The 12,414-nt window shown below is 42.3% G+C and overlaps 1 protein-coding gene across 1 annotated transcript in view; it reads left to right on the top strand.

Moving 5' to 3' along the window:
- The window catches only part of LPAR1 (lysophosphatidic acid receptor 1), a 340,256-nt gene that overhangs the window by 258,646 nt on the left and 69,196 nt on the right, over positions 1 to 12,414 (top strand). The window contains 1 exon segment of the mRNA XM_040631701.1: positions 7,088 to 7,247. Coding sequence (XP_040487635.1) covers positions 7,203 to 7,247 — 45 coding nt within the window. The 5' untranslated portion in view covers positions 7,088 to 7,202.

The raw sequence follows: 12,414 nt of genomic DNA, 5'->3' as shown, positions 1-12,414 counted from the left end.
GACGCTTAACGACTGCGCCACCCAGGCGCCCTTATTCTTAACTTTTGAGGAACCCCCATCCTGTTTTCTAAAGCGGCTGAGCCATGTTACCAGTAGTACACAAAGTACCACCAGCAGTAACATAAAGGTTCCGATTTCTTCACATCCCTGCCAATACTTATTTTCTGCTTTTTTGATAGCAGCTGTTCTAATGGATATGAGGTGGTATCTCATTGTGGTTTTGATGTGCATTTCCCTAATGATTGGTGATGTTGACCATCTCTTCATGTGCTTTTTGACCATCTGTGTATGGAGAAATGTTTGTTCATGTCTTTTGTTCATTTTTTAATTGGATTGTTTGATCTTGTTGAGTTGTAGGAGTTCTTTATATATTCTGGATGGTAACTCCTTTTTAGATTTAGGATTTGCAAATATTTTCTCCCATTCCACGGACTGTATTTTTACTTTTGATTGTATCCTTTGCACAGAAGTTCTTAATTTTGACTTAGTGCATCTTATGTTTTTTTTTTTCCTCTTGTTTATGTTGTGGTGAGCTCTTTAAATCTTCTTCAACATCTTTTAAGAAAAGTTTGCTTTTATTGTTAAGTACTATTGTGCCATTTGTCCTCAGATCTGCCAGTTATTCTTACAGTGAATCTTTACTTTCTGTGCTCCATAGCCATACTGGCTCATCAGTTTAATAAATTCCGTTATTAGAAGTATGTATGGTTTTTCTCAAGCTCATCTTCCATGGCATCGACCTGGTTTTCTGTAGTGGCACTTCTCCCTGTTGTAGTTTTAAATTTTTAGTGTCGGCAGTAATGCTATTTTTTCTTTTCTTTTCTTTTTCTTTTTTTTTTTTTCATAAGATCTACATGTTTGTAACTTGAAGTGTCAAGTAGCTGTATGAGGCTTACTTAAGAAAAGGGTTCTTCTCTCCCTATCATTTTACCCTCACCATAGCCAGCATTTTCAGTTCTTTCAGCTGCTTTGTTCGGTATTTTCATTGCATCGCTAAGATCTTTACTTACGCTTTTTGATGTATCAGTTTTAAATGTTTCTAGCTGTCCCACAGGGGAAGATGTGCCACACACACGTTCCCATCCTGTACCTCTTCATCCTAATACAGTTAGGTCATGATTTTGAATAACTGATTCATTATTCAGTGTTAACGCCATCGTGACCTTGTTAATGTTGTTAGTAGTGGAGCTATCTAGAATTCTCTGAATCCTTTTCCTCTTCTGCAAATCCTTAGAAAGTTTTAATCCTTCTTTTTATGTTTGTGTTCTGTGTGCTTTGTATTCTGTGTACTCATTCAGTCCCAAACTCTGTCAGTTCTAGAAGTCTGCTCTCGATATATCCAGATGGACAGTTATTTTGCCAAAGCTACTTTTTGAGCCCTATTACCTGTCAGCCAGGATCTCTTTTCTCCGTGATTGTCAGAAATTCCTTTTGAACTCCTATTCCTGTATTTCATGCCTTTCGTTTTCTTATTTTTCTCCGTTTTGCCGAAGAACATCCTCCAATGCAATTGTAGGTCGCAAATCACTTGCCTCGTTGCCTCACTGTCTTCCGGCTTCCTGGTTGCTGTTGAGAAGTCCAGAGACTTTCCGATCCCTAATTGTTTGTTCGTGAGCGCCCCCGCCACCCGTCCCCAATTTCTGACTGGTGACCAGATTTTTATCTATCTCTACCGTTTAAAAATTTCTCATAATGTGCTTAATGTGGGCATAGTAACATCAGTTGAGGTGGGCAGGTAGGCACTCAGTGGACCCTAATAGTCCACAAATTTATGACTTCACTTTAGGAAATGTTTGGAGTTATGTGATCCCCCCCCCCCCCATTTCCTTTATCCTTTCATTCCGGAATTGCTTTCCTTTAGCTATTGGGTCTCCTGGACTAGGCCTCTATTTTTCTCCTTCTTACTGTTCTTATTTTCCTTTTTTTTTTTATTTTAATGTTTTCTTATTATGTTAGTCACCATACAGTACATCCCCGGTTTCCGATGTAAAGTTCGATGATTCATTAGTTGCGTATAACACCCAGTGCACCATGCAATACGTGCCCTCCTTACTACCCATCACCGGTCTATCGCATTCCCCCACCCCCCTCCCCTCTGAGTCCCTCAGTTTGTTTCTCATTATTTTCCTTTGTTTTTTTGCTCTATATTTTAGACAAGTTTCTTGATATTCCAATCTTTCTACTGCATTTTGAATGAGCATTGGTTAAGTATCCTATTTTTGTTTCTGTGGGTGCAATGTTATCTTTCTGGTGCTACTATTGTTATGTTTTCATCTGCTTAGAATCGGGAGAAGAGCATTAGTCCCTAGATGATGGAAGGCCAAGGCTGGCTTCTGATGCTATTTAGCTCTGGTAGGGGGAGTAAATACTAACAAAGACAAGCCATAGCTCTGACTTTCCTATATCACATCTTCCTGCTCCTCCGGGTTTGAGATTCAAAGTGTTTTGTGTTTTTTTTTTTTTTTCCCTACTTGGTTTCTGCCAGACTATAGAGCTCTCTGTGGAAGGATACACAAATTTCAAGTGTGAAATTTTTCCTACTTCCTCTAAAAGGTTCTATATGTAACGCTTTTCTAAAGCTTTGAAGATAAATTTATTCTTCCCTGGTTGTAACATTGATGACTTCTTTCCCCCTTTAGTACTTTTCATTCATCTGTTATGTTTTGGGGATGGCAGGTTTGAAATCTTTACCCATGAAGCCCCTCCCCCACCAAGCCCTGGTTTATCTTCTGCTTCATGAAAACCGTCTTTTGCTTAATTTTTTATTGTTTTCTGCTTTATCGACTGCCTTCATTCAAGTTCATAATTCAGATTTTTTCCCCTTTTTTTGGTTAACACAGACTCATTCTGACCTCATAATTTTGAAAGTTTTTTTCTTAACGTAGTACACCCATTCCTTAAGTAAATATTTGCTCTGATCCTAGAATCTCCCCTTCTTTTGAGCCATAATATTTTTCATTTGCCTGGTGGATTTGGATTTTTCTCTGTTGCTTATCGATAGAGAGGGAAGTCTGAATATTTATTATCAGGTATTGCCCTGTGTTCTTTCAAGAGACTGAAATGAGTCACTTTGACTCAAGTCCAGATAGAGGAAATGGTTAGATTTATAGTACATTAATTTGTCAATTAGAAATTCATCTTCTTTTGAGGCCTAGGGAAGGAGCCAGCATCAGCTGCAGAAGTAAACAAAGGGGAGTTTGCCTCAGAACCAAAGACTTTCTTTTAGGTGTTTGGTGTGGCACTCAGTAATTAGTAAGGTCATCGTCACTTGGCAAGGTTGCCCATGTCAGAAGCCAGCTGGTAGAGTTTTTCCCCACATGTTTTCTGGGGCAGTCATCATGGCCACATGTAAATCAGAAGCAAATCCAGCCGGAGATGTCTTGCTCAGTTGAAGCCAGGAACCCCTTCTAAGGAGTGAGTGTATTTTAAATGTACTCCAGTGCTTCTTGGCTTCATTCCCCCCACTCCTCATCCCTCTGAACTAGGAGTATCATTATGAGTCTGTTAGGGTCTCATTTGCTGCTTTTCTGTTCATTCAGTGCAGTTTCACATGAAGGGGATGTTGTGCCTTAGTCCTTTTATCAACCTCCCATATTGATTCTTTCTAGTATATTTTTCTGAAAATTCAAGCAATAGCTGGGTTCCATCTGTGGCTTCTAGGGCTGATTCAGGATATTTCCCATTCTTATAGTGAATTGGTGATTTCTCTAGTAATCTGGCACAGAGGAATGAGCCTATGTAGCTTTCTTCCTTATGGATTGTATTTTGTACATCTGTTTTGAATCGTAGGGAGGGATAATGAGTTAATTCATACCCAATGACTCTAGAGGAAGAGATGAATGGGCCAGTAAATAAATAAGTGATGGCTGATGTTTTGCAAGTGAAGGGCATGAGAAGTGGTTTGTGGTTTGGGGAAGAATGGTTCAGATCAGAAGAGATGCCTAGAACGAAGAACGAAGAGAAGTAGAGAAGGAGGAGAAGGGCAACAGTAATGACCCAAGGGCAGCTGGGGTCAGCAGGGCCCACCCCCTTCACTCCATGGCTTTCTCTAGCTGGGGCACAGTCTTCCAACTCAAGCGACGGAAATGAGAGCTGGATTGATGGCAGGTTGCAAGAACTACAGGACAGGTGTCCAGATACTTGGAAGAGTTCAAAGAGGGATGGATTTCTTTAGAAATTCAGTGCGATGCCGTGGTTGATGTTGTGAGTCTGTGGGATAGCAGGGGACTAGTGTGTCACAGGGAGATGGCTTACTTGGTTAGGGACAGAATGGCAGTATTAAGGATGTCATCTTGTCTGTCCCCCATGATCTGTGCAGTTTGGTAAATAAGCCGGGAAGTACATAGGTTTTATAAATGTAATTTTGGGACTTCACTGCCACAGGAGAGCTGGTTTATACCCTTTGTGGTAATATTGCTTAACCCTTGTATTTTTAGAGTTAAGTAACCATATGCCATTTCATAAAGGACTCTTGTCATGTAAGAATAGGTCCACAAAAGCCTCACAGCTCGATAGGTCTGAAATGCTTTAGGAGAAGGCAGTTAACTTTCTGCCTTATTTTCTTGCTTGCTTCTTGAGGATAGGAAACTAAGAATCTGCCCTGTCTCTTAATGTATCTCAAGGATGTGTAACGTAAATCAAAACGAGGAATGACATCATTACCGTTTTTTACAGATGAGAACAGCAGCCCAGGAGTCTCTGTTTCAGAGTTTGGGGAAGTTAGTTACTCTGCAGAACCTCCGACTTCCACCCTGCTTTTTTCAGGACCGTCTGAAATTTGTCCTTAAACCCTCAGCACTTGCCCTAACTTATGTTCCCATGGGGGGCTAGTCTGTGGAAAGAGCACGGCCCTGGAGTGGGGCCTGGATCAGGTGTCCGCTCCCTCATTTCCGGGCTGTGTGGCTTTGGTTATGTCTGCTACGCAAACGTTTAAATCCTCGGGGTTCTTGTCCACGAAATGAGTTAACAATATGTGCCTCAAACTGTATGCGAAACGAGTTTCTCAACGCTCAGCATCTCCTAGGCTTTCATGACATCCCAGTGTCCTACCTGCTCCCTTTGCTTGTTAGCAGTGATGCCATCTGGCATATTTGTCACACCCACTTCTATATCCTTCCCCCACCGCAGGCTAGCTGCTCTCTATTCACCTTTAGGCAATCTTCTGTGCCCTGAGTACAGAAAGTCTTTTAAGGTCCTATTGCTTAATGACTTAGCTTAGATATCGGACCCGAGCACATAGTGTGAGTCTTTCAGAATAGAATCTCACTTGTCTGCTTATTTTGTTTTTTTTTGGTTATCATGCTATTTATATATTCATCTCTCCACCGCACATATGATAGAGTAAGACGGTGTGAATTATAAATACATGAGAAAGAAAGAGGAAAGATTTAAAAAAGTAGGGGGGGCATAAAATGATGCCAAGAATAAGTTCAGTACAAACAGTGCACCATGGGGGTCCTGTAATTTTTCTCAGTGTAGGCTTGGCACTCAAGCGAAAAGGCCCCTCCCCTATACACACACCCTTCTCCCAGGCTGTCCACTTGCTAGGATTAAGGAGAACATTAGGGCACCTAAGGAATTTAGTGTTGCGTGTTCTTCCAAAACAGTTTGACAGCTTTATTCCTTATTTGTTAATAACTATAATCACTCGAACAGCAAAGAGAAAGTAGGAAGGAGCCATAGTTCTAAACAAAACCTAAAGCGATTGTAACTATAGTATGAAGGATAATATGCAAAGACAGGGTAAAAATCAGAACTTCAAGTTCATAGAAGTTGCTGCCAAACCTAGACTATTACTTAGGACACGGTTGTGAGGTTTTGTGACCTGCCCGGTATCCTCCAGCTGGTACAGAGTAGTGTCAGAGGATTCGGGGTTCAGAAGGCTTGGATTAAATGTCCAGCTCAAGACTTGAATCTTTACTTCTACTAGAATGAAAAGTATCATCTTCCAGTAGTTGAGAAGTGTTGAGGTATCGTCTTGCCTGCTAGTGAAATGAGAAAGTATATTTCCAGACAAAAACTCCCTGAGGTCAGGGGCTGGCTCAGTTTTATTCATTATGCTCCTGGTTCACTGTAGATGTTCAATAAATATCTTTTGAATAAAAGAAAGGAGATTAGGTGGTCTGAAAACAACCTGAAAATGGGAATTTTCCTCAGAAGGAAAGACTTTCCATAAATTCTTAACAAAAATTTCCCTGTGGATCAAATTGCAGTGTGGAAACAGTCACATCGGTCTTTGGACTGAACTGGGGCCATGCTTTACTGCAGAGAATTCAGCATCTTTTTGAGTTTCCTTAATGGACATATTTGTAACAGAAGATTTGTTTGTATTTTGTGCCTCTCTAGTGTCCTCTCTCCAAGGATGTCAAGAAGACTGTAGAAAGGCACTTCTCCCCACTCGGGGGCAAGACTAATGAAGCCCCCCACCACCAGTTGGAGTACTTGATTCATCCTTGTAACTGACTCCTATAACTTTGGGATGTCTTGCCTTTCTTTAATCTTAGTGGTGACTAAGTTTCCTGAGGAAATGTTAACATGCAACATACTGTCTTATGTTCCATACGAGACTGGGAATCAGTTGTGGCTCTGATCCTGCTTCTGTTGTTAATGAAACGTGTGACTGTAGTTTCTTTCTTCTCCACACCTCAGTTTTCCATCATCAAATGGGTACACTTGAACTGGGTGATCTTTAAGACCCCTGATGGTATTACTCTTCTTGCCCTTTGTATTTAAACTGGCAGTTATCAGTCGTGGGTCACTTAATTCCTTTATTGTCAAATGATAGAATGGTGTCTCCCCTTGGACCCATCTCCCCAACTTTACAGCTTGAAACGGCCTCCTAAAAGCATTTGGCTAGCAAGGAAAGCTGGATTCAGACTTCTGAAAATACATCAACCTGACCTGGTTTGGCTGAGTGGTACGGGAGTCCTGGCTCTGAGATGTTAGATGCTCCCTTCTGGGTTCTTCTTTTCCTTAAGTTAGGAGTTGGTACGTGGTACAGGGATTTTTGCTTCCTCTGGCCAGTGGTACTTGACTCCCATGCCCTAGTCCTTTCAGGCTAAATGTGGATTTTCCTGTCCTTTTCCAGGTACACAGTTCCGTCTAGCATGACCGTGATCTGATCCACAACAAACGTGACTTGGCTCCTGGGTCTGGTGCTGCTGTGCTGGGGCCTGGTCGCTGCCCACAACTACAGAGCTGCCATGGTCGCTGCCTCCACTTCCACCCCTGTAAATTCACCACCCCAGGTAAGTGATTCAACCTGGCGTAAGTTTTAAATTGAATTTCAGAAGGTGCGTCTGACTCTAGGGATGGTATGCAACCTTCTAATGCTCCTTTGGCGGGCATTTGGATAACTGCGCTTTCGTGAGGCAGGTGCTGTTGAGTTCGTAAAGCAGCTGGAACAGGGAGCACGTGACGGTCGTGGACCAGCCTCTGTGCGTGGGGGTCTTAGTTTTCAGTGCTTAGAATGCCTGGCTGTTCCTTTCGGCATCAAACTCCCAGTCAAGACGGTCAGAGGTAAATCCTGCTGCTTTCCAGAAACTCTCTTGGCTTTTTTAGGGTTTTAATGAAATAGAACAGATCTCCTCTTATAAGTTTTCTGAATGCAGTCTCATTGTCTGCTTCCTCTAATTACTGTTTTGCCTTGACCTGTTCCGGGAGCTTTGGAAAGAAGACGCCCCTCCAAAAACTTGCTTAGGGTAGTCACGCGTTCCTTTTTCTGTCCAGTGAAGAGCAGTTACGTGGCAAGGACACTGCCTGCAGATTATTTGACAATCTGATCTATTAGAGTAGTAACCGGATTCTTTCCGTCTTAGCAGGCAGTGTGCTGACGTGGGGAAACAGCCTTTGCAAGCATTAGGCCTGAAGTCACATCCTGATGGTTGGATGACCTTAGTCATGCTAACCTCGCTTAGCTTCAATGTCTTCTCCTGTCACGGTACCTCGCAGGATGGTTCTATGGGCTTAAGTGATAGGATATATGCAGAGCACATGGTAGGTGTTCAGCAGTTTCCCATCTGCTCTTCCTTCATCTTCTCCCCCTCCTTTTAGCGTGTGACTCCCCCATCTCATTCATGATAATCATTTTTAAGCCAAAGTTAAAAAATATATACCTTTGGAAAAAGAGCCATATTGTTTGAAGTTTAGATCTTGATGATACAGAATGTTTTTCCACACTTTTTTTTTTTTTTTTTTGCCCTATATAATTTTTCAGGCTACTAGATTCTATACGTATTTCAAGTTAGGGGTATGTGGAGAGGGGAAGGAAGAAGGAGGAGGGAGAAGGGAGCGTTTTTACTTCATCTATCTATAAATGCTTCTTGTCTCTTCTAAAAAAAAAAAAAAAGACCTTGGAATTTGATCATATGGATAAAGTCCTCCTGTTATTTAAGATTTTAAAGCATTTGGTATTTTCCAGAAAGTTTAGTGTTACCGCCATCGTGTGTATTTCTCTTGCTGCCAAATGGATCTTAATTTTTCAGCATTTCATGGACTTGGGCGGTTTGGTTTCCATTCCCCTCAGTAGGGTTTTTGGGGAAGCAGAGACTTCGTAAGTGAGTGAGAAGATTTAGTGCCCGTCGCCTGGGGTCACCACGTCAGAGTCCACTGCGGCGGTCCCCGTGCAACAGCTGTTCTGAGTCTTTGCTGAAGGGAGGTAGGCCCAAGCACAGGTTTTCTGGACAAGGATTCCAGCACCTCAGTCTCGCTGTTGGGTTTGTCAGCATCTCCAGGGGAAGCATCCTATCCGCGCGCGGCTCTTTGCTCTTACACGAGCTACTATCAGCTGGCAAGCAAGAGAATTATTTCTCAATGACTCATTTAATTAAAAGTTTAACACCACCCAAGGTAGAAAGACGTCATATTTAATATAAACACTTGGGGAAAATATGGGCTCTTGGAAATCCTCTGTGGGAAGGTTAATTGGTACAGTCCCTCTGGAGGGTAATTTGATAGCATCTATTAAAATTCTGTCCCTTTGCATCTGCCCTCTTCCCATCTCAATGACTACGTTAGAAAGACACCAAAGAGACATGCATAAAGATATTCACTGAAGCATTAGTTGAAGGCCAAGAAGTACACAACTTCCTGAATATATGGTAGTGGAACGACAATAAATTTAGGCATGCTGATATGATTTAAGTACCATGTAGCAGTTAAAGAAATGATAAATACAGATCTCAACACAGCTACATCTCCCTAAGATACCTGATGGAGGGAAAAGAAAGTAAAATGCAGACTAATTCAGGAAGATATCATTCAAACTGTAAAACAAGATCGTATGTTTTTAGGGATCATGTGGTACATTAATGTAGGGCACACAGTGAAAGGTCTAGAACCTGCATTGTCAGTGGGAATGACGTTTTCCCCAAGAGTGCAAAAATTGGATCTTGGGAGATAGAAGAAGTCCCTCTAAGGTTTAACTCGACCTGACGACATCCTATTCCTTAACATTTCATTTCTCTCATTAGGGAGAATTTAAATCTAAGTAAAATTTTCTCGTTGAGAATTGCCAAGGGGGGGTGGAATCAGACACCGGGCTAGATGTGCAAGGGCGCTCCGATCACACTGCCTGGGGTTTAAATCCTGGCTCCAGCGTTTACTACCTGAGCCCGCGGGGGTGGGAGAGAGGAATCCACCCTGCGAGGGCCGCGGTTTCCTCATCTGCAAAATGAACATAAAAATTACAGAGCCAACTTCATAGGTTTGCTTTAAGGATGAAATGAGATAATATGGATAAAACTTAGAACAAAATCTGGCACTTACTGCTCAGTACATCTTCGTTAATAGTGTTCAGTAGCTCACTTGTGGCAGGCCTGGGGAATCCAAGAATAAATAAGAGAAACAAGGCTTTTGCCCTGCAGGGTTTAGAAATGCAGTGGGAAACATACAGACGAGGAAACAAAAAATTAGAGAGCCGTGTCACACCTGCTAGGGTAAAAATATGGGGACTTTTGGAGTAAAGCAGCCAGGAAAGACTTGGAGAATCAGAGAAGGCTTCTGGAAGGAGCAAATGTATCTGTACTTTGACAGGGCAGGACAAACAGCACGTGTGAATCAAATGTCCCAAGGGGAGAGCGAGAGCACAGCCTCTGGAGGTTCGTTCAGGATAGTTGCAGTCTGCTGGGGTGTGAGGTCCTAAGCAGAGATGTTCTACAGCTGGCTCTGCCAACTCCCAAGAGCTGATGGTTCAAGTTTCAGGAACTGTGTGAGCCAATTGACTTCATGCTTGTAGCTTGTAATCAGCCAGGGTGGAGTATTTAACCGTGGAAATTGGCAAACACAGTCCCTGACTCTTAAGAACCCATTGTTAGATATTTATCAGCATGCTTCTGGTTGTAAAGGAGGTAGGTGGGTTAGGTTACAAGGTTGGAGAAGATTCTTGCAGCGCCTTGCAAGCTACGTTGAGGAATTTAACGTTGATCTTGAAGCCTGTGTAGCTTTGGAGTCGTGGGGCTGGATTCAAACCCTGCCTTTTGACAGTTCCATTGAACAAGTTCATTCATTAATCTCAATGAGGGTAGCAAGTCCCATTATTCTTAACACGAGCTGGCAACAAGTAGCCTCTGATTGTTGGAGGAACCCAAGCCCACCTAGAAGACGTCAGCTGTAACTAGGGGATTAGGACCCAGGGAGAGGACTTACTCTCCCGGAGAGCTGCCGTTCACTGGGTCACTTCGTTCCCAGAGCCTCTGGTCAGTGACACGCCTTCTGATTATCTGTATGTCCGTTCTTCACATGGAACTTGCGCAGTCGGATTTTGGTCCCAGGCTGACTCGCCCTCGCCCCCAAGTCTGCATGGATGTCTACTCTCCCATTATCAAGGTTTCTTCAGGTTCAGAGAAGGTAAAAGTAATTTAAATACACCATCTCCTCAGGCAAAGGCGAAATAAGCAGTTGACTCAATCGGCTTAGCCTGGTATCTTCTGATACATCCACTTGCATTCTTTCAGAGTGAATTCAGGGACCTGTGTAAAGATAAACCCACATTCGAATGTGAAAAGCCTGACAATCCTTTTCTAAGGCACAAACAACAATAAAAAAAAAAACAGCTTTTGGTTTTGTTTTCCTCTATTCATTTGGTAACAAAGAGCATTTTTCTAATCAAGGCTGCCTAATACTAGATATAAGCTAATTAATATGAACAGATAGCCTGTGATTGTTTCAAACAATAATAGGGAAGAAAGCTCCCATTGTCACTCGGGCGGGGGTTGCTGTTTAGTCAGTGAAAGATAGGCCTTGTGCTTTGAAGTGGGACAAGTTTGTGTTCCCTGCTTTGCTCCTGACTAGACTGTAAGGCGGATTTTTGTTTTCTCCTGTTGAGAAAGCACCTTATTCTTACAAAGCTAGATAAATACGGAGGCGACACTGCACTAGCAGCGGCAGGAAGACCGTATGTAGCTAAGTTCCTGCTGTGTTAGTCCAGGCACCGATAAAGAGTTCCTTGCCCAAGGAAACCTTTAGGGAAATGTTTGCAGACGGGAACACGTTCACCATTAGGTTAAATTAATGTGTTCACATCCTGCAGATAGGAGCTGGGGGTGGGGTGGAGTGGGATAGGAAATAAAAAATCTTGCCACTCTTAATGGCCGGTTTCTGTTTCTCGAATTCTGGTTAGTGTTGTTTGAATTGTGCTTCATCCAAGGACTGCAGGTAGAGTATGGATTAAAAGTTTTATTTTCCTTTTGAAGGGAAGGGTCAAGTGGTTCACTACATGCATGAATGGTTTGACCTCTCTCAAACCCAGGACTGGTGTGGAGAATTTCAAAGGTATTCTGATCCCACACCTGGGATTCCAGAAAGGGAGGACTCTGTTCTAGCCGCATTTTACAAGGTATTTCATTCTGTCTGTCATTTGTGAAGTGGCTGTCTTGGTTTTAAGCCTGGGAAACAAAGATATTTTGATCCCTGCAAGTGATGTCCTGTAGCTTTCATTAAAGACATGAGATTGGGTAGAGAGGTACTCCGTGTCTTAACAGATTCCTGTCTGGTTGTTACCCAGTGTTCTGATGGAACTAACACAAGTAGGTCTCTGCTTGTCTCTTGGAAGACAGGCGTTTCTGAACATTACCAATAGGTTCCTCTAACAAAATCCATCATATTTTCAAAATGTATATTCTAGAGGTTTCATTGCTGGTATTAGAGACTAGGTACTTTTGGAGTAAAGCAATTGAATTCCATACGAAGTGGGTTGCATTTTTTGAGATTGAAAAACTTGTTTTTTAGTTTTTTAGAACTTTTTATGATGGCCGTTTTCAAACATTCACAAAAGTAAAAAAGAATAATATAATGAATCCCAGTAGAGACGTCACGTAGATTCCACAGTTCCTTGTATTTTGCCATACTTGTTTCACTTCCTGCCATTTTGGGAGAGGAGCTGTTGTAAAGCAAATGTTTGGCATCGTGTCCTCTCAC

Source organism: Ursus maritimus, unplaced genomic scaffold (assembly GCF_017311325.1).
Source record: "Ursus maritimus isolate PB19 unplaced genomic scaffold, ASM1731132v1 scaffold_17, whole genome shotgun sequence".
Taxonomy (NCBI): Eukaryota; Metazoa; Chordata; class Mammalia; order Carnivora; family Ursidae; genus Ursus; species Ursus maritimus.
Note: the sequence above shows the minus strand (reverse complement) of the source record. Positions and strands in the feature narration are given on the sequence as shown.